General features: G+C 34.9%; 1 protein-coding gene across 5 annotated transcripts in view; it reads right to left on the bottom strand.

The window, feature by feature from the left end:
- Positions 1-26,322, bottom strand: part of RAP1GDS1 (Rap1 GTPase-GDP dissociation stimulator 1) — a 149,484-nt gene that overhangs the window by 109,519 nt on the left and 13,643 nt on the right. For 3 of the 5 annotated variants that reach the window (XM_007463789.1, XM_007463788.1, XM_007463786.1), the window contains exon 2: positions 9,462-9,572. In XM_007463789.1, the coding sequence (XP_007463851.1) occupies positions 9,462-9,572 (111 nt within the window). The remainder of the gene's footprint in view (positions 1-9,461; positions 9,573-26,322) is intronic. The other 2 variants (XM_007463790.1, XM_007463787.1) reach the window with 1 other exon arrangement.

The raw sequence follows: 26,322 nt of genomic DNA, 5'->3' as shown, positions 1-26,322 counted from the left end.
GGAAAGGAAAGAGGAAACAAAAATAACACTTGCTGTATGTTCTGACTGCAAAACCCAAGAGAACGAGCTAAAAAATTATTTTAATTAATAAATGAGCTCCAAAGGTAGCTGAATACAAATAAAAGATATAAAAATCAATACAGCTTTCAAACTGATCTCTAACAAAACGGCCTGGAAGTTATAATAGGAAAAAGTCCATTTGCAAAAACAACCAAAATAATGTAGAATACATAGGAAAAATGCTTTAAATAAGATATATATGGAAAGCATGTGAACCAAATTACATAATCTTAATGACACATAAAGAAAACTTGAATAAAAAAAGATATAATTTATGTTTTTAGAATAACAAACTATTAAGAAGTTTTCAATTTTTTCCAAATTAATTTATAGCTTATCCCAATTTCAACAGCATTCTCCAGGAATGCAACAAAGTATTTACACAACTTCTCTGATATAACAAACCCATGAAAATAAAAAACTTTGAAACAGATTTATAAAGAGGAACTTTCTCAATAAAGCTACTATAATTAAAATAGCATGGTTACAACACAATAATAGACAAACAAATTAATGGAATAAAATAAAACCCCAAGGCTGGCCCAATTATATTAAGTAGTTATTATATGATAAAAGGAACGTCCTCAACCAATAAGGAATAGATTAAATGACACTTGGTGTTGGGAAAATTGATTGTCTAGAAAATAATAAAATTAAATCCTCACCTATACCATATATAAAAATAAATAATTGAACATAATAAAATCAAATAATTATAATAGCAAGAATACATGTATTTTATATAGAGGCTTCCTTTAGCAAAAATAATGATTCATCAAAATGTCACATTTATAAATCCCGAAGTCTACCTAATGGTGAAACTTTAACCTTTGTTTTACAATGCCAAGTGGGTACTCAGGAAATCTGAATTACAAGAGGTAAAAGTGAAAGCATTTAGATTATGTAAGAAAGCTTTCTAGAGGAAACAACCATCATGACTACCAAGAGCTAAAAAGCAGTATGCTACTGCCCATACCTTTAATAACAGGTTCAAACATCCATAATCACAGCAAAGACACTGAAAATAGGTTAATCTAATCAATCTGTTTCTTACTTTAAAGCATTTTCCTTTAAACATCAAACTACATTTTTCTGTTGAGAATATATAATCCTTTTTTTTTTTTTTTACAGTCACTCTGCTCTTTAATTCACAGAACTGCTGAAAAAGTAGACATTTCTATTTAAAAGTAGAAAAAAAGGTTTGTATAGAAGGTATTTCTGTTATACAAGTATATTACACAGCTTGGGGCAGTAACAGGTCCAAAAGCTCTTCTCACCCACTGATAGTTTAAGCCTAGGAGGGAAGAGGTCTATCACGTAGGGGTCTGGTTCTTGCTTGTTTTGAGAGCTTCTATCAGTCTCCTTTATTTCTTCTGTTGCAGGAACCTCCAACTGGCTTGGCTCGGCTGATTCTTGGATTACGGGCCTTCTGACTCACTCTGATCAACCAACTGGTTATTAATCACAAGTCCTGGAAATGGTCTAATGACTGTGAATTTAATGAACTCAGCAAGTGGAAGGCTTACCCGAGGGTGTGCCATTCTGATGACCATCTACTTTTGGCATTCCAAGGCTGGAGAAGATACTCAGAAACAAAGCCAAAATTAAGTTCATCATTAAAAAGCCTGAAATGTTTGAGACAGCAATTAAGGAGAGCACCTCCTCCTCTAAGAGCCCTCCAAGAAAAATAAATTCATCGCCCAACGTTAATACTACTGCATCAGATGTTGAAGATCTTAACATCATTCAGGTGACAATTCCAGACTATGATAATGAAAGACTGTCAAAAGTTGAAAAAGCTAGACAGCTAAGAGAACAAGTTAATGACCTCCTTAGTCGAAAATCTGGTGAAGCCACTGGTATGGGTTTCCCTGTGAAAGTTCCCTACAGGAAAATCACAATTAACCCTGGCTGTGTGGTGGTTGATGGCATGCCTCCCGGAGTGTCATTCAAAGCCCCCAGCTATCTGAAAATCAGCTCCATGAGAGAATATATAATTCTTATTAATTCATTTCCAATTCATTATACTAATTAAAAGTCCAATCTGCATGCCTCATATTTTTTGACACGTTCAGGACATATTGGGTTAGTGTTTAATTTGAGAAGCCAGTTAACATCTATCAAGCATATGGTCACAGAAGACCTACAGGTAGCTGCAGTTACACAGTTAAATGGGACCCTGTCAGAAACAAATGTTAGGAAGACACAGCAGCACAAACCCATCAGCTTCTCCCTCAACAACTTAGCGACAGTAAGTCAGTATTATTAGTGTTTTACTGAGGATGGTAGATCTTTTTCAGTATATATTTGGCATATAGTATCATTTCAAATCACATCTCTCTTACATATTTTACTGTCAGGAACATAAGAAGTTTTTCAAATTTAGCAAACTTAAGAAGCAAAAATGGTATCATTTATTAATTAGCTAGTGTAAGAAAATCCAGATTCTCTGTCAATGCTTCAATCACAAAATACAAATACCAATGGAGGCTTATCTCCTTCTGGAGATTGTACATAATGAGAGCTTTCTTTGCCCCTTATGAAGTACAGTGCTTAGAAGCATATTAGAAGGCAAACAGCACCCAGTACCATGTTATTACCTTCTGTTACTAAACTTGTGACCGGTGAAAGATTTCAAGATGGTCTTTCTCATTATTTCAATCAGATTCAAGCCTTTCTGTGACCCCTCTTCTACAAATTCCTGGATATAAATATATTTGAATATATACTGTCTCTTCTTTCTGCTTCTAACATATATCTTGGACCTATATGCTACTACTTCCTTAGAATCTAACCCTAGGATAATGAACTTAAGGTTCATTATTTTAAATGGCCTCTTTTAAAAATGTCTGCTCCTCCACTGAATAACCCAACTATATTTTATTGATGACAATAATGATGATTTTGTTTTTTAAGCTGCATTTCCATCACATCATACTAGCTGGTCCAATTCTTAAACCACCCATAATTCAAGAAATGATAGCCTATAAAACTCCAATAGAAATATTTATAAATATTTTATAAAATTTTAAAAATGAGATTCAATATATAATCAATAATTTTAAAACGTTTAATGAGATATTTTACTTCTGGGGAAGTACTAAGTCTTTAAAGTATAGTATGTGTTTTACACTTATGGCATACCTAAATTCAGACTAGCCTCATTTCAAATGCTTAATAGCCATGTCAGAGAATGGATACCGTATTGGACAGCGCAAGTTTAGAAGATTCCTCTGGAAGGCTAATGAGCATAGTATTCCCTGCATTTTTCCATGTTTAACAGAATTTTTCTATAGCCTTGATACTTACTGAGCACCTTGGCTCAATATAAAATTCTTATTCCTTTAGTTTTCTGAAAATACTGCTCTAATATTGAATTGTTTTGCATATTGTTGTTGAAGAGTCTGATACCAATCTAATTTTCTTTTCTTTTTAAATAACTTGATCTTTTAGCATGGAAGCCTGGAGGATTTCTCCTTTGTATTTATTTTTACCTTTAAAGTCTAAACGTTTTGCTAGACTTCTTCGAGGTCAATTTTCACAAGTACATGCTAGGCCCTTTCAACATACAGATTCTGGTCTTTTTATACCTCAGAAAAGTTCATACTTTTAAATATTAGCTCTGTTCCAATGTTTTGTTTTTCTCCTTCAGGATTCCAGTTGAACGTATGTTGGATCTTTTTGCCTATCTTCTATATTAATCATTTTCTCTTTGATCCTTTATTCTGTCTTCATTTTGCCCACTTTCCTCAATGCTCCTTATTAAATTTTCAGTCACCTCTGTTCTTCCTTGGTACCTTGTAATTTAGTCTTACTTTTTAAAATGATTCTTTTTCTTCATTATCTTCTAGTCAACTCTTACTTTACACCTTCCTAGTAATTATCCACTTTGGTTCCAAGTTTCTGAATTTCTTGCCCAGGTATTCTTTTTCCTTTTCATATCTGCAAAGGCTTAAGGATGTTTAATATAGGTCATGGTGTTCTGTTACTGATAACCACTTCGTGGGTGGTTTAGGAGAAAAAAATTCAATAACTAAAATGTTTTGATTCTTATTTTCTGCTTTGTTCCTTGTAGCACCTATGTATGTATATAGCCTGCAATTTCCTATTCAGTGTATACTTTTCTTTAACTAGCAGTAAAAGTTGTATGCAGTAAGGGTAAGGATGAATTCTCAGGTTTTTTAGTTCAAAAGCTCCCTCTTCTGAACTTAAACCAAAGGGGGTTATTAGTGTGTCTTCTAACAGTATGATTTTCTTATTTCTACAGAACACTTACTTTCTCCATCTTGCATCCTTCTTTTCCTTCAACACCAAGTCTACAAGGGAGAACAATTTCATCCTCCAAAGTGGCACTCTCCTGATCTGTTGCCTAGGGTCCTGTGTACTTTTAAGTCTCCCCCTTTTGATTCCCAATAGCCAATGCTCCAATTGAATCTAAGGCCAGATCTTAGGATTTTCCCACCAAGTTAAGACTTTTTCTTTCTAAAGGCAATTTTAACTGTAAACTATCACCCCTAGGCTCCTGATTCAACCCCTCTAGTCTTTTCCATGTGGTCTCTGCAGTCTTCATGAACTCTCTCTAAAAATGGGCTCTGAAGCTGAGTAGGCTAGATTTGGATATTAATTTCTCTCTCCTAATAATCTGAAGCTCTTAGTGTGTCTCCAGGGCATAGGTTATAGATATTTGATTTTATCTAATTTTTTGTTGATTTGTATGGCTTTTTAGACTGTGTAGAAAAATTCAAACTTAGGTGGCCACCACTACTCTATGGCAATCCAGGGGTCTTAATTCATCAAGAATTGTCAGTGTCTTTTTAGTTGACCATGTTCTCTAGTTTAGTCTAGTCTCCTCTATTCTTAAAATACTACCTTTATTTAGTAAAAACTGAACCTTTGGTAATTTATGATTAGCACCAGTCATAAGCCCTCATTAATGATGGACACAATAACTAAAAGAGCCACATAATACAAAAGTATATAAAGGAGGTGAACACCATAATGAATTTAGCTTGCAAACAAAACTGCAATGTATCACTCTGTGATACATTTGATAACTTAGGGTAAAAAACTGAAATCTAGATATTACTGTGAAAGAATTAAGTGAAATAAATTTTCATTTCTACTAAAACAGCAGCAATCTTTCATGCTCAGTAAATGAAGATTTAACAAGGTTATTGAAAACCAGTTGATAATAAATTTCAAAGTCCCTTACTTAGGAAATAATTTTGATACATGACAGTAAGTCTGTTCAGAAATATTAAAGGCATAAAGCAGACTAAAAGCAAACGACAACAGACAATTCTTACTGTGAGAGAAGATTTATAATCTACATTAGTAGCTTCTGTACATAATTTGATATGTTTAGGATTATAGCCTAGTAGGGAGCCAAAAATCAACACACTGAATAAAATAAAGAACAAGCGTTAAGAAATAACCTAAGAATTCAACAGGTAGATGAGTATTACCAAGTTAGGAATACGGAACTAGATACTAAATACTTTCTTCTTTAAAAACAAGTAAACTGATGTCCTTTCACAGGGTTTTCTATAGATAATAAACAAGTACGTGACACTTGTATGAAATAGGAATTGCCATCGGGCAATTGGTTAAAGTTAAAATACAAAGGTATATGAGGCAATGAGAAAGAGGAAAACAGCCTAATCCGTTAGGGAAAACTGAAAGTGGTGCTGGTGATCATGCTGGCACTGTATTGTGGTTCTCCCAGCCAACAAGAACATGGTCCCCATGCTCTTAGAATAGAATTTTTATTATGAATAGACTGTTAATTTTGCTTATTTGGGGGCCTTTAATTCATGCTAGTAGTTTGTCTTATGAGGTGGTTCAGATGTCATACTCTCTAAGGACAATTCCTGCCTTAATGTTTACGGACAAAAATGTGGGCTGTTTTACATTTTCAAATAAGCATGAAATAGAATAACCGACACTACAATTCAACAAGCATTTACTGAGAATCTTCTAACTATTTTCTGAATCAAAAGAGACCAGAATAAATGGGCTGATTTCTTGGCTGGTAGCCTTCATATATTTACTAAAAACATTTTAAAGCTGAGATCTGAAGTATTTATATGAGTGAATGAATGCTTCTACATTAATTTAGATCAGAGATTTACACAAAATGCTTGCTCAAACAAAATGTTTTCCATAAAGTCTAGTACGTATTCAAATTTTCAACTTTTGTCTTTTAAGATCCTTACATATACTAGATTTAATGCCCCCCCCAAATTTAAGAAAACACTCTGAAGTCACACATCAAAGCAAAAATTCTAATTCAGATTATGATAATCTGTAATGTACAATTCAAAAATACTAAATTCCCACAGTGTAAAAACTTAAAAGCATAATTTCTTTCCTCTCAGAAATGTCCTTTCCAATGGCAGGTTAGTAAACTGTAAAATAGAACTTTAAGATTAGATTTCCATTACACACATTACCATCTTGTAAAGAATGGAGAAATCATTCTTTCTTGATCAGGTGCAATTCTAGTGCAAACACTGATATTTTTTAGTTAAAACACCTGACACTAGGAAGAATTATGAAATTAGAACTTCTCTGTGTAAAAAAAGCCAGTATAGATTCTAAGTTATATGCTTTATAATTTTACCTTTAAGAGCATAGAAGTAGTGACGGATCAAACATTTTATTCAGGGAAGTAAGAACTTTATAAAATAAATATTTCCCTGGTATTTAAAAAAAATTTTCTTGCTTAAAAGCTAGATGTTAATTTTATAAAACATACCAATTAATATCTATAAAATAAATATATAGCTCAAAGGGGAAAATGGTTTATAAATTTTCTTCCTCTGTAATAATAATTTGAAACTATTTTAAAGAAAAAGCAAAAATTTAAGACAATATTAAAATCTAGTTTCTGAAAACACTTTCACATTCTATAAACTCAGGAAAAAAGCTGCACTTTACTCAGAATGTAGTTTTTTATTTTGTAAACTAAGAGTTCAAATTCAAACTCTGTATTCTGCCAGAGCAAGGCAAGTACCCTTACAGGGACTGTTTCCTTATCTTTTAAATGGTGATGTATATAATACCTCCTCATGGGTCTATAGGAAAGATTAGATTAGACAACAGATATAAGTCTGAAGTCTACTGCTGTACACAGTGGATGCTCAATCAATGATAGATATCATTTGTAAGTCAAAGACGGAACATCTGCATGAACCACCTCTTCCTACATTCTTTTGTGTCAATAGTCTCAGATGTGAGGACAATTATGAATTTTATTACAGATTCTTAAGAAGCCATATTCCTTTTGTTCCCTTCCTAAGGAGTCAATAATTAAATTGGTAGAGTCTATTGTTTTCATTACCACTTTGTTACTATTTGGCCTTAACATTTTATGATATATAATTTCAAGACCATTTTCAATAAATGGGTCCAACGAATAACTCTGCAATGGGTCTGAAATTTAGTTCAGCAACTATATACACTTGTCAATATTTCCTGAATCTGTTCTTTAAAAAGCTATAAAATTTTGCTTCCTTTTTTCATTTCTCTTCAACGATTTCATCTATCTGTGTACCAGTCTTTCCAGGAGAGGGCTGAGCAAGCCTCCATGTATAACCAAGGATATCACCTCCGTGTCCTTCAGGTCCTGAACAAATGGTCCATTTAGAAAATACTACTTGTTTTTAACACAGAGAAAAAACTGGGCCATTTAAAACAAAATAAGTTATAATAAAACAACGCTTGAAAAAAAATGAACTTGAGATACTCAATTTATACAGACTGATTACAAGATTATGTAAATCTGCCTATACAGGCATGTGTAAAACTCAGGTCATTATGTGGTTCTATCCAAAAGAATATTCTGTGATCATGGAAATAGTTTATACCTGTGATCCCCAATAAGGTAGTCACCAATCAAACATGGCTATTGAAAAGTTAGACTAAAGAACTTAATTTTTAATTAAATTTAATTGTTAAAATTTAAATAGCCACCTGTATCTATTATAATGGAGAGTACAGCCTTACACATTCTCTCTTATTTTTCTTTACCACTGTGACCCTTATCCAGATGTTTTACTGAACTCCTTATTTTAAATCCCTTCTCTGATATCTCTAAGATTAAATAGCTTGACATAATTATAATCTCAAAAGCAAAATATTACTAAAACAGAATTTTAAAAGCTACCTTAAATGTGCTTTTTGATGAAGAGTACTGCAATCAATTATTTTAAATTTTCTAATCACAGTTTACTAAAAAAGAAAAAAGAAAAAAAATGCATACGTATCAGAGTGCTTGAAACTGAACTCTAACAATACAGTCTATTCTTCCTCCTGAATTGTCAGCTACATAATTAGTCCCAGGATAAAATAATGGCATAGTTAAACACAAGCGCAGCATAAACCACAGCACAGCCAAGGAGAATTAAGGAAACAAATGAAAATTATTCTTTATCTGTCTATTCATTGTGATAATACAGAAATTAGTGAATAGAAATATGATGGATCAAATGTAACAATACAATGTATTAGTCAATGAAGAGTTGTATAATTTTTATCTCTATTATAATTTACCACATTATTTTAAAGTAAAATGATTAAAAAGATCTCAGAAAAAAAATTTCAAGTGTTTTAAGCTCCCTCTTTCTTTTCTGTCTTTCTTTTCTTTCTTTTCCTTCCTTCCTTCCTTCCTTCCTTCCTTCCTTTCTTTTCCTCTCTGTTTCTCATCCCCACATGTAAACACAGTCTTTTTTTAAAGCGTAGTTAGGTGTTAAGAAAAACAACTTTGGCACTTATCTGTTAAGAACTGCCTCTCTCTTGGACTAGTATTAATGTCATCACCACCAATCAATTCCACCTTTCTTCTGCCTATCAACTTGGCTTTCAGTATCCTGGGGGAGGCGAGGTAAGTAGGAGGGTGAACACGTAAAACAATCTCAGTATTCAGGAATAGGATTCAAAAGAATTCAAGTTATGTGAATGTAAGTTATGTGCTAAACTATACACCAATTTCTGAATGACTGTTGATTTGTTTTTTTGTTTGGCATTTGAGTAAACATAATAAAACTTACTATTTTTTTTTTTACATCTTTATTGGAGTATAATTGCTTTACAATGGTGTGTTAGTTTCTGCTTTATAACAAAGTGAATCAGTTATACATATACATATGTTCCCATATCTCTTCCCTCTTGCATCTCCCTCCCTCCCACCCTCCCTATGCCACCCCTCTAGGTGGTCACAAAGCACCGAGCTGATCTCCCTGTGCTATGCGCTGATCTCCCTGTGCTATGCGGCTGCTTCCCACTAGCTATCTATTTTACGTTTGGTAGTGTGTATATGTCTATGACACTCTCTCGCTTTGTCACAGCTTACCCTTCGCCCTCCCCATGTCCTCACAGTATGGAGGTTCCTTAAAACTTACTATTTTGAGCCAAGGCTTGAAGTAGACAATCCAAGCATCCTTCTAAACTATCATCAGTTCTGTCAACAGCTGTTATCTTCAGCTTCTTCAAGGTATCACTGAGATTATCTGCTTAGAGAAAAAAGAGCAATCAGAAACCTCTCTAACCATCATGTTACATGATAAACAGTACCACTAACAGGCATAAGGCTCCCATTATGGTGAATTAATTTCCACATACATTCCAAAATGGCAATGGACTATACGATTACATGTTTTTTAAATAAAATTTTATCCATTTAACTCCTATAAAATATTAATTCTGTATCTGTAAGATACCAAGAATATTCCATAGGTAGTCACAGAACATCTTTTCAGCATTCTTGTACCTTATTTAGCTTGTTCAGGAACAAGCCATGGTTAACTGAAAAAAAAAAAAGGTCTACAAAAAAATTACATAGCTTTGCAAATAATACTTTATTACATTTTTGGCTTCCTCTGTTGTATTTTAAATACATAAAATGAAAATGAAGATTTAGAAAAGTTTCAAAATGATATGACTTAAAATAATGAAGTCTGATGACTATAAAACCTGTTTTAACAATGCCATTTAAAAAACGCTTCAAAGTACTGCTTCAAGCCAAAACATGTACATTTTGGATTTTAAAGCAATGCTCTCCTCCTAAATTATACATGGACTCCTCTAGACCACAGATTGTTAAAAATCTTTTTACACTATTAAACATTATTTAGGACCCCAAAGAGGTCTTTTTAAAATTTTTTATTCAAGTTTAGCTGATATATAATGTTATATAAATTACAGGTGTACACTTTCAGAAGCCCAGAAAAAAAAAAAATTACAGGTGTACAATATAGTGATTCACAATTTTTAAAGATTATGCTCCATTTATAGTTATAAAATATTGGCTATATTCTCTGTGTTGTACAATGTATCCCTGTAGCTTATTTTACACATAATAGTTTGTACTTCTTAATCCCCTACCCCTTTACTTTTCCCTCTCCCCACTGATAACCACTAGTTTGTTCTCTATATCTGTGAGTCTCTTTTTTGCTATACTTAATAGTTCGTTGTATTTTTTAGATTTCGTATATAAATGGTATCATACAGTATTTGTCTTTCTCTGACTCATTTCACTTAGCATAATACTCTTTAGGCCTGTCCACATTGTTGCAAATGGCAGAATTTCATTCTTATTTTATAGCTGAGTAGTATTCCATTGTGTGTGTATATATACGCACAGACACTTCCCCCCAACATCTTCTTTATCCATTCATCTGTTGATGGACACTTAGGTTGCTTCCATATCTTAGCTACAGCAAATAATGCTGCTATGAACACTGGGGTGCATGTATCTTTTCGAATTAGTGTTTTGGTATATATACCCAGGAGTGGTAGTTCTAGTTTTATTTTTTTGAGAAACCTCCATACTGTTTTCCACAATGTAGCAACAACTTACATTTCCACCAAAAGTATACAAGGGTTCCCTTTTCTCCACATCCTCACCAACATGTTATTTGTGTTCTTTTTGATGACAGCCATTCTGTCACTTGTGAGATAATATCTCACTGTGGTTCTAATTTGCATTTCCCTAATGATTAGTGACGCTGAGCATCTTTTCATGTGTCTGTTGGCCATCTGCATGTCCTCTTTGGAAAAATGTCTGTTCAGGTCTTCTGCCTATTTTTTTAATCAAGTTGTTTGTTTTTTGATGTTGAGTTGTATAAGGTGTTTATATATTATGGATATTAGTCCCTTATTGGTCATATAATTTGCAAATATTTTTTCCTATTTAGTAGGGTGTGTTTTAATTTTGCTGATGGTTTCCTTTTCTGCGTAAAAGCTTTCAAGTTTAATTAGGTCCCATTTGTTTATTTTACTTTTATTTTCTTTACTTTAGGAGATGGATCCAAAAACTTAATGCTGCGATTTATGTCAAAGAGTGTTCTGCCTATGTTTTCCTCTAGGAAATTTATAATTTCTGGTCTTACATTTAGGTCTCTAATCCATTTTGAGTCTAGTTTTTTATATGGTGTTAGAGAATGTTCTAATTTCATTCTTTTCCATGTAGCTGTCCAGTGTTCCCAGCACCTTATTGAAGAGACTGTATTTTCTCCATTGCATGGTCTTGCCTCCTTTGCTGTAGATTAACTGACCATAAGTGTGGGGGTTTATTTCTGGGCTTTTTATTCTGTTCCATTAGTCTATGTGTCTGTTTTTGTGCCAGTACCATGTTGTTTTGATGACTGTAGCTTTTAGTACAGTCTGAAATCAGGGAACGTGGATTCCTCAAGCTCTGTTCTTCTTTCTCAAGATTGTTTTGGCTATTCAGGGTCTTCTGTGTTTCCATCCAAATTTTTAAACTATTTGGTCTAGTTCTGCGAAAAATGTCACTGGTATTTTGACAGGGATTGAATTCAATCAGCAGACTGCCTTGAGTAGTATGGTCATTTTAACAATAATAATTCTTTCAATCCAAGAACACAGTATATCTTCCACCTGTTTGTGTAATCCTCAATTTTTTTCATCAGCGTCTCATAGTTTTCTGAGTACAGGGTTTTTTTTTTTTACCACCTTAGGTAGGTTTATTCCTAGGTATTTTATTCTTTTTGATGCAATGGTAAATGGGATTGTTTCCATAATTTCTCTGATTGTTAGTGTATAGAAATGCAAACAAATTTCTATATGTTAATTTCGTATCCTTCAACTTTACCGAATTCATTGATGAGCTCTAGTAGTTTTCTGATGATGTGTTTAGGATTTTCTACGTATAGTATCATGTACAAAAGAGCTCTGTTTTCAATTATTTATATTGATATTTAACATACTAAAAATTAAAAATGAAACTTTTACAGACTTAGTAATTCATTTAAACCTAACAAATATAAAACTATTATCTGTTAACATAATTATATTTTTAATGAAAAATAATTATATTTCAAAACCAACTTACTGAGAAGAGTGGCAATTTTCTACATTTTCACAAATCTCTGTAATGTCTGCCTTAATAGAAGAAAACTGGATTCTCATATCTGCTTCTGTACTCAATCTTTATAATTTGTTGTTTTGGTTAAGTAGATGAAAAAAATTCAGCCTCACACATATACATAGTTGGAAAACAAGAGAGTATTTTAACAGCCTTTTCAGATAACAGTGGATAGTCTTTGACACTACACCAAAACTTGATTAGTGGTAGTGTTTTAAAGGTTAGTTACCATGTGAAATCTGAAACAATATCACTGCGCTCTGCCAACTGTTACATGAAAATCCACTGCTCTTTTGCATTTTGAACCTTTCATGCATGCAACATGTTTATCATCCATGCATTGGTCATTTTAAAAATTAGGTCATGGAGTTATTCATATCTTCCAAACACTGACACATTTCATTGTACTATTTCAAAATATCACATTTGTTAATATCTTCGCTAATCTTTTTTAAAGACTAAGTACTGGGAAGCTGTCAAGCTTAAGGTGATACAAGTTTTCCAAAATTCTAATTTTCTCTTAAAACCTCTAATTTTATCACCAGCAACAGATACCGTGAGTTGTTTTCCTTAAATGACAAATTAACCTCATTTGTGAGAAAATATATGCCAAACATGAAAAGCCAGTTCGTCTCTCAGTTCTTTCAAATTAAAAAAAAATGTTATTCCATGAAAAAAAGTATCTCAGTCAGCTCACAACTCAAAAGATTGCACAACTGCTTTTCTTAAAAACAACCATCATCAGACGTTACAATGCAATGCAAGTGTTTTCTGTGTACTTCCCATTTTATCAAATAGTATATTTTTAAAATGTGTATTAAAAAGTTGAGAGTTTTAAAAACATTGTTTTTCCTGCTTCATCATGGACATTCTTGAGTAAAACTGGTATTTTTTTTTTTTTAACCTCAAGTATACGATGGTAAAGAATACAATAATTACTAGTTATTGTAGTTTTGGTGCTACTAGTAGCCTGATTCACACATACTGAAGCAGCAGCAATTTTTTACCCACAGATGCTTTTGCACCACTGTCAATGCAAATGTCAATACAGTGAAAAAAGACAAAAAATGTCTTTTGATGATACCACACAAATAGTTTTGACCTCACAGGCACCCTAATAGGATACCAAGTACTCCTGGGATTGCTGCTCTAGTATTAGAATTTCAGGCATTTTCTTAGTTCAAAGTAAGGTGTAAATTTTAATAGACTTTTATACATTGCCAGCTCATGACAATTCTAAAAATAAAGTGGAATTCCCTATTATAAAATGAGTGGTAATTTATTTTCCAGGTCAACCCAGGAAAAAGTAGACAAAAATTTACATTAAATAATACTAATATGCTCTAGTGATGTCTCGTACAACTGTGATTAACCTAGTAATCCTAAACCTACTTTATAAAAAATCCCAGGTTATCATTCACAACGAATGTTAATATTTATTTTCTTAAGAGGGCTTAAATAGTTTTGAGAAATTGATTTTATTTCCCTAAAGGAAAAGAAAACTATATTCATATATATGTCTTCTATTAACTAAAAAGAAGTTGTAGGGCATCATATCTCAGATATACTTGTTCAGTCTTATTACATGGGTATAGGTTGATTTTTCTGAAATAAAGTATGAATAATATATCATATCTAAGTTCATACTACTAAAAGTAATAAAAAGTAATTACCACAACACTGAGGAAAGAAGACATAATGTTAGTCAAATGATAATAATACATCAAAACTATGAGTCAACAAGTAATAAAAGTAGTTAAGACGTACTTAGTACTACTTATATTGGCATCTGGATCTGTTTTACTTGTTTCCTTTCCTTCATTCCATCCCCAGTGCTCCTTGTTTGACATTCCTTTCTTATCAAGTTTCAGCCTAACTGTCACAACCCCAGAGACCATCGTTGTTCTTCTAAGTCTTCTCTTCCCCAACCCTCCAGGGCTATTCTCTATCACTGCAACCATCCTTCACAGCACTATTCACAGTGTGCAGTTATATATTCTTTTGTTTAATTGGTAATATATACTCCCCCTCTATATTGTACGGGGCACACTGTTAACTATAGTCATTGCACTATACCTATTACTTGGCACAAAAAGGTAGCCAGCAAATATTTATTAAATTAACTAAGTGAATAAGGGAATGAATTCCTTACTTGCAGAAAGCTCTCTAGTTACCATTCTTTATATTACACACTTATGAGCCAAAGTATACCAATAGGGAAGGGAAGGTAAATGTTACCTGCTATGCACCTACACTATGCACTCCATATTATCATAAATAGAAATACAGGATCTTATATTTTAATATAGGAAGATATCAGTGAAGACAATTTAAGTACTTAAGAATATAAAATATATAACTAAAAAAATACATAGACTACTCCATTTTTAAAAGACTTCTACTCAGTAAAAAAATCATTCAGTCTCTCCACATAAATAATTATATGCCTACGAATGATGTGGGATCTTTTTATAAAAAATTCATTAAATTCTTCATCCAGAGACAACCAACACTGTCAACAGAATTATTACAAATTTAATGTATTTTTTAAGCATTTAAAATGAACGAACAGGTTAGTACTTAAAAAACTCTTGCTGTGAATCTGTTTATAGTGTCAGAATGTTGATATCTTGATTGGAATAGTGATTACATAAGTATGTACATCTGTCAAAGCTCATCAAACTGTACATTTAAAATCTGTGTATTTTAGTCTGTGTGAATTATACCTCTTTAAAAGAGCATACTGGAAAATAAAATGACTGGGGCAGTAATCCCTTTCCCACTGGTCTCAAGCTTCCTTACAGGGAATTTTTCCTACAGTGACACTTCTTCTGGCTCCTCACTTGGCAACTGCCACCTCCATTCTCCAGGAGAGGAATAATTTATCTGATTAACAAGTTGAGAGAGAAGAACTGGATATGCATGGCTCAGCCCCTTCTAGGCTCCTGATTTTTTTAGTAGAAGGGGCAAGAATTCTCTGTTCCTCCCCATCTTTGGCTGTCCACCTGCACCAGTGACAAGATTATTAGTAAATATATTTAATTCAGCCCTGAAATATTAGCCATTCCTTTGTGACTATACAAATAAGCTCTGTCCTTCATTCTAGACTTTACCAATTTTAAAGCAGTTATTCTGAATTCCAACAGAGAACTCATCTGTTTATATCACCAGTGATTCTGAACTTGGGTAGGGAACGGGGGTATTATTTTTGGACCCCTTCAAAGCATGACAGTACATCTCAGTAGTGAATCCTTACCATCCAAATTTTTTGTGTGTGTAAATCCAGATTTCCGTACTTTATATTTACTTATGATTTAAGACACTGTAATTATTCTAATAGAAAATTTCTCAGCTTCTGGCTGGTGGGGAGGGTAGGGGAAGTAAGTAGAGAATGATAATTTTCATGGGAAGTTCTAGTACTAAGAAGTATTAACAACTAAAATAAAAATCTTTGCCTTATAATAATCTCTTCCTTATATTACAGCATATGGTCTAGCTTGTCCTGTGAAAGAAATTATGACATCTTCAAAGAGTTAAAGCAGGGACTTCCCTGGTGGTGCAGTGGTTGCGAACCCGCCTGGCAATGCAGGGGACACAGGTTCGATCCCTGGTCCAAGAAGATCCCACATGCCGCGGAGCAACTAAGCCCATGGCGCCACAACTACTGAGCCCGTACCTCTAGAGCCCGTGAGCCACAACTACTTAGCCTGCACTCTAGAGCCCATGAGCCATAACTACTGAACCCACGTGCCACAACTACTGAAGCCACGCGCCTAGAGCCTGTGCTCCACAACAAGAGAAGACACCACAGTGAGAATCCCGCGCACTGCAACAAAGAGTAGCCCCCGGGCCTCCCTGGTAGCGCAGTGGTGAGAGTCCACCTGCCGATGCAGGGGACACGGGTTCATGCCCCAGTCCGGGAAGATCCCACATGCCGCGGAGCGGCTGGGCCCATGAGCCATGGCTGCTGAGCCTGCGCATCCGGAGCCTGTGCTCCGCAACGGGAGAGGCCACAACGGTGAGAGGCCCGCGTACCGCAAAAAAAAAAAAAAAAAAAAAAAAAGCGTAGCCCCCGCTCGCCACAGCTAGAGAAAGCCCGCATGCAGCAACGAAGACCCAAAGCAGCCAAAAAAAATAATAAAATAAAATAAATAGATTTATTTAAAAACATAGTTTATTGCGTCTTCCATTAAATTATGCTACATGTGAGGAAAAAAAACTTTAAAAATATATTTGTTTCCGTCTTTCTTTTAATCCATTTCTGCCAGTTGAGAACTCAAAGACCAACACAGGATATGTCCCCTCTGATTATTATCCCTCCCCCTTTACAAATAAATCTTACATTCTCCAATTTTCTTATTAACACTAAAATGAGTAAACGAAGATTGTTTCTGAGTCTTATGGAACCTGGGTCCAACTTACCAATTTCTATTCACCCAGGCTAGAAACCTCAGAAACATGTTCTTTCCAGAGCATATCACTGTTCTTTCAAAAGTATTCAGTGATGAATAATTGCCTAAAGTCCAGAATACCTTACGTCAAAACCAAGTGCCTCAACTAATATTATGCCCTCATCTCAATACTTTCTCACACAACATATTTGTCAGTCCCACTAGATTACTGGCTTTTTTCCAGGCATATGCCCATTTTTACAACTGTGCTTATTAAATTCTTCCTGTCTGAAATGCCTTTCTGTGCATTCTCTATCTATAGAATAACTACTTACTTTGCAAAGTCAACTAATATTCGATTCTGATGTGAAATCTTCTGTACTCTTGCAGTCAGACTAACTCCTTTTCTAGGCTCCCATATCTTGTTCTTAACCTCAATGATGGCACGGATTTCACTGTTTTCTATATTGCCACTGTCTCACCATAATAAGCAACTCATGGACAAAAAAGGCACCATATTTTAATGACTAATAGCCTCTGGAGTCAGTCCATCTGGGTTCAAATCTTGGTTCCACCACTTAAACTGCATAAACTACACAAGCTTATTTTCTTTGTCTTCTCATATATAAAATGTGGATAACAATAATAAGTACCTCATCACGTTTTTGTGAGGATCAAATGAGGTTATACATAATGCTCTTAGAACAGGCTATATAGCATGCATTAAGCAATCAAGCACTGTTGATGATTGTTTATATAATAATTATTAATAACTGTCATAGTTGTACTGCTCATTACACCCACCATGCTGTCTTGAACACAGTAAGCATTCAGTGAACAACTGCTGAACAGAATTTAATGGCACTCACCAGCTGTGTCTACCTTTTTTTTTTTTTTCGGTACGCGGGCCTCTCACTGTTGTGGCCTCTCCCGTTGCAGAGCACAGGCTCCGGATGCTCAGGCTCAGCGGCCATGGCTCACGGGCCCAGCTGCTCTGCGGCATGTGGACCAGGGCACGAACCCGCGTCCCCTGCATCAGCAGGCGGACTCCGAACCACTGCGCCACCAGGGGAGCCCCTTTTTTTTTTTTTTTTTTAATAAATTTATTTTATTTATTTTTGGCTGTGTTGGGTCTTCATTGCTGCGGGCGGGCTTTCTCTACTTGCGTTGAGCGGGGGCTACTCTTAGTTGTGGTGCCCGGACTTCTCTTGTTGCAGAGTGTGGGCTCTAGGCACACGGGCTCAGTAGTTGTGGCTCACGGGCTCTAGAGCACAGGCCCGGTAGTTGTGGCACACGGGCTTAGTTGCTCTGTGGCATGTGGGATCTTCCCAGACTAGGGCTCGAACCCGTGTCCCCTGCATTGGCAGGCGGATTCTTAACCACTGCGCCACGAGGGAAGTCCCAGTTCTATTTTTAATTTGCTTTTTCAATGTTATTTAACATTTTATACACGCACACAAAGCTTAATTAAAATGCATAAATGTGATAACATCTCCTTTTTTGCTTGGTCTTCCCTGCCCCCATATCAACCTCTCCATTTACATGTCAATAACCTAAGTTTTTTAAGCGTTCATGTTTTTTTTACATCCTCACATAATCATGTATAAAAACATACAGTAAGTTTGGGAAACTCTGTTAACTAAAATGGGATTATATTACACACACTTTTCTGCACCTTGATTTTCTCACTCAATAACTCTTATAAATTACTCTAAATCAATCTGTATGGTTCTAACTCACGTTTTTAAATAACTGCCATAGTTCATAGTACAGATACACCACAATTTATTCAATCATTCCTGTACACATACATTTTCACTTTCTTTTGCTAAAAGTGTTTCATTTTGGTCATTGGTACCCCTAGTGCAATAAGCATCATTATACATGTACAAAGTACTTTTAGTTTTATGGGATAGGCTTCCAGGATGGAATTGCTGATATTTTAATTTTAATAGATGCTGCCAACAGCTGCCCGAAAAGGATTAAAGATTTCACTTTTCTTTCAGATGTGTTGAAAGTATTCTCTTTCCAATAACCTGGCTAACAATAAATATTGATATCTATTTCTTGATGGTCTGATGGGTTTAGAGTTAATGTAATTGTTATTTTAATTTGCATTTCTTTAACCACTATAAATGTCAGCATCTTTTCATGTTTGTTGGCCACTGGATTTGCTTTCCTGTAAAGTGTTTATTCACATCCTTTGCCTAGTGTTCAAATAGGTTTGTCAGTCTTGTTGTTATTGTACAGTATAGACATTAACCTTTTGTCTGTCATCATTTAACTTTTTTCTCTAAATCTATTACTAATCCACTAAAATTGTTTATGTATTTTTTCCTAATTTTCTTTTATAGCATCTGGATTTCCACCTGTGGTTAAGAAAGTCTCTTGGGCTCCCAGCAAATGCCTCAATTTTCTTATACTATTATGATTCTTTTAGTTTATGTTTAAGTATTCGACTCACAGGAATTCATTTTTACATGTGGCCTAAGATTAGGGTTTCCTTTTATTTTCTTGTGTCAGGAGTAGTTTTGATACTCCATCCTTTTCTCATAGAATTAAACTACCACCTTCGTCTCTTTACACAGAAATGTATTTTCTGAAGTTTCTTTTCTTTCCAGTGACCTTTTGTCTATTCTTATACCAACACTATATCTAAGTAATTACACTGGCTGTATCTAATATTCTGATACCTGGTAAGGCTAGTCCTGCCACTATGTTCTTTTTCAGCTATCTTGACTACTCAGATTTTCTTCTTCCATAAGAGCTTTAACATCATTTCATCTAATCATTCCACAGCGAATGAATGAATGAATAAAAACCCTCCTGCGATTATAACTGGAATTATATTAATTTACACTTTAATTGTGGGATAATTTGCATTCTTACACTATGAAGTCCTCCCTTCCACTAAATGTATGTATCTTGGAGAATTAGAAATATTTGTAATATTTAGAGAGAAACAAATGAGACATAGAAACTGTTTAGAAACTGTTTTACTTAATGAAAGAACTCCAAAATAAATTTCATAAATATTAAACTCCTTATTTCTACCTTAATTCATTCATTACTTTAACATGTAGTCATACCTCTTCATATATGTGGGTTCTCTCCCAATACACTTCTCCAGGTTGCAATGACATCATAACTCTATGCCCATTTGCCGGTTATCCACACATCTATCTACTGGATATGCTTCTTTCACTCCACGAGATGATTATAATTGCACATCTCACATTACTTCCTCCCTCACTTGAGACAAGATTACTAACTTAAGAGTTCATAAAAATATAAGGCCTTAGATGAATTTAATCAATCTCTTCCATATGTCAACAGTTTGAACTATATAAGTAGATGAATTCCAAAATTTAACTTCATAATCAAGTTCACAAATCTATTTAACTATGAAATCATTTTTGTATACTATTGTACAGTTCTATTTCTTCTGTATTTTTCATTTTGCTAGTTTTATAGTCCTAGGTTCATAGAACTCTTTTAGTTTATTTCTACTATTTGATGGGACATTCTTGTACAACAGGAGATTCTTCTAGGATACTCACATTCTCTCCTATAGTAGAAACTTAATAAATCCTGAAAACCTACTTTACTATTTGTACCTGCATTTCTTATTACAGATTATGGCATAAATTGCCATGATTAAGAAATATTTTTATGTTACAATAAAATATGTTACTCTAAAAACAATGACTACCCTTCACTTTAAGTTTTCTTCTCTATTTCAGAAATTGGATAAAAACTTTTTGAGCAATCACTTTTCACGCATTCTTAAATGGAGTTAAAGTCTATTTTAGTTTGAACCAATAACACTACAGTCTTAGTAAGATGCCACGTTTGATTAGAGGGTCAAGAGTATGACTGATGATCTTCACAACTACAATATTAAACCATAATGGATAAGAGCATTTGGATAAGATAGAGTTTGTAAAATTTTATTTCACACAATGCCAAAAGACCTTTTCACTTAAGAGTTCAAGAATGATCTCACTGTTTTATAGCTGTCAAATATAGCTTTAGCAGATAGTATGACACAAACTGCTAATAAGTTAATACATCAGTTTTTTTTTTTTTAAGAGAATGATTTATGCTGAGATTCAAGCTTAATTAATTCTTTGACCCAGAACTGACCAAGAAAAATACCAGGGTGATTTCTTCTCCTCAACAATCCCCTAACAGAAAGACTTAAAATACAACCATACCAAATAGTTGTCAACACCCAGGATACTGTAAGCCAACTGAGAAAATCAATGTAGATAAATCTACAAAGCACAATGGCATTTATCAAAGAATTTTAAAGACACCCAAGAATTATACTAGAACAATGTCAGTGAAACCGTGTAATCTGTCATATTACAAACAGCTTCCGTGTAGAACTGTTGGAATGATCTCTATACACAAGAGTTCCAGAAAATGCTGGAAAGTGGAAACTATATGCTTTCCAACTTCACTTCTGTACAGGTAAGCTAATTGAGTCTGTAACAAAAGAGAAACTCTCTAAACATAAAAACAGCTACTTGAAACATATTTACCCTGTTCCAGCTCCCTATACCTAGTATGTGCCTGCAGATCAACTGAGTCCTCACAGTATCAGCATTCTATCACCAGATTCTTCGGAACAATGTTTTATCAGTTCACTTTATTATCCTGCATTTCCCAGTTTCTCAGGCCCCATTTATCTTCAGGCTTTCATATTCTATTTAGTCCCTCAGAATAGTACATTGATCTTGGACTTAATATCTTAGCTGTGACCTTTTACTCCTCCTGGATACTAAAGTGTCTGCCTATAATGCATCAGCTCCTGGCATTTAGATTCAAGAGTAAAAGATATCCTGCCTCCAAGCTCTGCCCTGGACTCTAGGATATGCCTGACAGGGAAGGTGAGGAAGACCAGACAAGAGACAGATAATTTCAATAAGAGGAAATCCTGCCTAAATATATGGGAATTTTTAAAAGCTATATAAGGTAGATAAACAGAAGTGTTTGGGGGCTATCTACTTACACTTCCAAACAGTCCCGAGCAAATTCTTCACTAGAGTATTCTTAGAACTGTGACTAATCAATTATAAAGATGCACAAAGAAGCAAAGACCCTGCTTTATAATGCTTTGTAATAGAGAACTGGATTAAAGATTGACATAAAAGACCTACATAAATGGAACTTTCTTTAGCTAGAGAAATATATAAAGAAGTACTTCATTAAGATTGGTGCAAAGCAAATAGTCTCACTTCGTAACCGAATAAATACAAGAAAGAGATCATATACACTGAAATTTATAAACTTTTAGGCAACACCAACTTTTCTGGGTAATAAAATGCCAGCCAGAGAAAAAGGTTATATAAACAAGTAGTCATAAATGTGACAGATGAATTTAACATAGGCATATATTAAGGAATATATTAAGAATTTTAAAAATCTAATAAAAATGATAATGTCTGGACTGTAACTGATGAGCCCACAAAGGAATATGTTCCCAGGATACTACCACAGAAAGCAAAAAGAAATGTGAGGGTCAAGGTAAAACAAAAGAGAATTTAGATAAAAATTAAATATATAAAACAGAAAGCATGATAATATCTGTACTTAAAGCTATGATGTACCATGAATTTAAAAGGAATAAAATTCAAGCAATATGATGAAGAGACATGTAAGTCAGTTATCAACCTATTTGTCTCTCAGCTCCAAATTCACCCTTATTGCCTGATCTATAAAAATGAATCTGGGGGCTTCCCTGGTGGTGCAGTGGTTGAGAGTCCGCCTGCCGATGCAGGGGACACAGATTCGTGCCCCGGTCCGGGAGGGTCCCACATGCCGCGGAGCGGCTGGGCCCGTGAGCCATGGCCGCTGAGCCTGCGCGTCCGGAGCCTGTGCTCCGCATGCACTGCATCAAGTAGCCCCCCGCTCGCCACATTTGGAGAAAGCTCACACACAGCAATGGAGACTCAACGCAGCCAAAAAAAAAAAAAAAAAAAAAAAGAATCTGGGCCCTTTACATATTTTTCCTTTGTCAAATGGCATGATACAAGCTTTGTCTGTAGATGACAATGGATAGCACTGAAGAGGAAGGTGCTCTCCTTCCTGCTCAGCCTGCATAATTTTCTCCAGTGTCAAGTGTCTGCGAGTCATAGCATTCACCATACATTTTCTCCAGCTCTCAGCTCAGGCAGGAGCGCTGTGTACAACAGCCCCACACAACTCAAGGCTGCATCCCAGCCCCAGTTATTGCTTCCCACACCATCTCTCAGCCCTGGAAGTGTGTGTGCCAGAAGCCCTGTGGAGCTGGCTATCCAGAGCTACTCTAGCCCAAATTGTACACAGAAGTGTGTCGGGTTCCTGCAGAAGAGGGCTCCTCCAGCTCCAGGTTCCAGTAGTACCTGCAGTGGTGCTTCAACTTTCTCTGCATGCCCAACTATCTGTGTGCCACCCATCAACCCCAGCTTGCTTGTTCTCCCAGGAGTGTCCTGCAGGTTTGATGGGTATGGACCAGCTCTGGCCTGGGCAACCCAGTGAACTTCTATGCCATCAGGGGGCCTGAAACTATACCTTTTAATGAGAATTCACCCTTCCAAAGAAGTGTGTGCTTCCTTGGATACACTCCTGCACCAAACACTTTAGAGTTTGCTATCTACCTTTAAAGTTACTCTCCAATTACTGTTTAATAGTTTTTACATCAAATGTCCCCTGTTTAAAATACTGTGTGTTGAAAGACAATTCTCCCTGGATTTCATGGTGTTCCTGCACTGTTGGGGCATTCTGAGCAAAGGAAGTTGATAAGCTATAATAAAGATAAGTTCCCACCCTTAGAATGGACACATTCTAGGATTGTAAAAACTTGCCCTCTTCTTCCCAGATATTTGCTTTTAGCTTACTTTTAGGGTAACAAACCTAGAGATGCCATCCCCCTCCCAAGAGAGGCTTTGTTTAATTCAAGAGCAAAGATAAGGGGTATGTGTGCATGTGTTCCTCGAATGGCAGATGTGCCAGCAACTCAATATAAGCTCTCAGTGTCGTAATTTTAGGATTCCTCTCTTAAAATTCCTCTCTGCTACATGTGCACCAATCACCAGTACTAAAATGTTCTATGAGTAATAAACCCTGTTCTAAGATCTACAGACCTCGTGTTTCCTGTCATATCTATACGTACATATAAATGTAACATTATGTGGTTTGCTTTCTAATTGGACCTAGACTGATACAGATATATACATAGTCGGCTTAGAAAAATGAGGAGTTGTGTGGCAAACAAGTAAGAATATTAGCTCTTTCAGTGAACAATATCATAGTCTATCAGATCATGAATGCTATGTATCAGGTGAATAAAGGTTAAGAAGATAACCTCAAACTTCTATTCATCCAACAATATGAACTAAGCATCTACCAAGCATCAAACACTGCCCTAAGTGCTAAAGATACAAAGATGTATACAACACAGTTCGCATAATATAGAAAACTTTTTTTTTTAGTTTTAATTTTATTTTGGTGGGAATTACCTTCACATGTCTCAATTTACTCCCAGAAGCAATCAATGTTAACATTTTCTTGTGCATCCTTCCAGAAGCACTCTATTTATGCAATTATTTATATTTAAAAACACATACACACACACAAACTTTAAAGCATAATCAATCCAAATGTTACCATAGTACTAACTACCTTTCTCATGGTAATGATCTTAATAAAGTACCTATTATTATTAGGATCATTATAGTATTATTTTAGAAAATCTAATAACTACTATGTAGCTGAAATTCTTTGGTAATTATATGAGAAAGTATTATTTCATTTAGTGGTAATAAACTTAGAAAACCCACTGTCTTCCAAAAGTGACAGGAAAGAAACAGACTCAAAATAATTTTGTCAAATATATAATATGAGCTTAACAAATATACGAATATAAGATTAACATTAAAATTAATATCAGGTATAATAATTAAATTTTCACTTGGAGAGAGGAGTACAGATATTCCTTTGTTCCTATGAGATTTTATTAGGCTATTAGGTTTTGAAAAAAAAAAAAACGTCATTTTTAGTGGTAACTGTCCTTATTAACTTAAAAGTACTGATTGACATTTTTCATTAGCCAAACAGGTAACATTTACGAAAAAGTTAGAGTGAAACCTATAATACTGTTTAAACATGCATATCTCTTTTCTGGTAGCCAAGACAGTCAACAAACATTTTTTCAAGGGAATTAATGTCACATAAAGAACAATTAAATAAACCATAAGGAAATGCTACTTAGTAGAAAAAATTCTCTGTTAGGCTATCTTCATTTGAAATGAAAGAAAAAAATCAGTAAACATTTATTCAGCAGGTAGCTCCCACTTTAATGAGTTTTAACAGCAATCTGTTTCTACTTGAAACAATGTGTCTTTCACATTTTATAACTGTTCCAATTATTACTGTTACATAACAAATCACCCCAAACTTACTGGCATAAAACAAAGGCCAATTTATTATGCTCACAGATTCCATGAACCAGGAATTCACAAAGGACACACTGAGAATGGCTTGTGTTTTCTCCACAAGGTCTGGGGCCTCAATGCTGTCTCAAAGGCCAGGAACGTCTCTGGGAGTGACTCAACAGCTGAGGCTGGTATCATCTGAATCATCTGATAGCTCATTCACGCACATGTCTGGTGATTGGCCTGGAAGGACCTGAATGTTAGGACTGCTGACCTGAGACCTGACACCTGAGGCTTCCTTATATGGCCTGGCTTCCTTATAGCATGGCATCTGCAGGGTCTCAGACTTCTCAGGGCTCCAAGCAGGCCAGTGTCTCGACAAATAAGGTAGAAGCAACAATGCCTTTTACTACTGAGACTAGGAAATCACAGCATCACTTCTGCTGTCTTCTATTGGTTACAAGTGAGTCACAAGCATGCTCAGATTCAACAGGAAGAGAATACCTCAACTCTCAACGGAGAGTGGCAAGATTTAGAAGAATACCTGGGGCCAAGAGAGATTGTTGTGGCCACATTTGGAAAATATAATCTGCTACAGTAACTTAATATTCACTACATAATTTGGTTAAAATAATACAACAAAGAGCATTACACCCTTTGATTGGTTTTAACTCTGAATATAAGATAAAGTTTCCCAAAAATGACTGTATTTTCAGCTTTGGAAATAGAAATTAAAATTTATATGATTGTTATTTTACATAATATTTACAACTACCTTGTGAAATAGGTGTTATTATTACCTGTATTTTAACAGCTGAGAAAGTTGAATTTGGCAGCTGAAGAACTTGCCCAGAAACTTAAGTGTCAAAGTTGGGATAAATCCAGACATGTGTGTCTTCACAGTCCAAGCACTTCTCACTGACCAAGCAATCTGCACCGTACTGCAATTAAGTGAACCTCATGCAGATCTCATGCATACCAGAGCTGTACAAAGAAGGACTACCTGTATCTTTCTTTGTATAGACGAAAGCTCTTCAATAATGAATTTATAACCCAACCATGTTAG

This window comes from Lipotes vexillifer, unplaced genomic scaffold, assembly GCF_000442215.2.
Source record: "Lipotes vexillifer unplaced genomic scaffold, Lipotes_vexillifer_v1.1 scaffold49, whole genome shotgun sequence".
Taxonomy (NCBI): Eukaryota; Metazoa; Chordata; class Mammalia; order Artiodactyla; family Lipotidae; genus Lipotes; species Lipotes vexillifer.
Note: the sequence above shows the minus strand (reverse complement) of the source record. Positions and strands in the feature narration are given on the sequence as shown.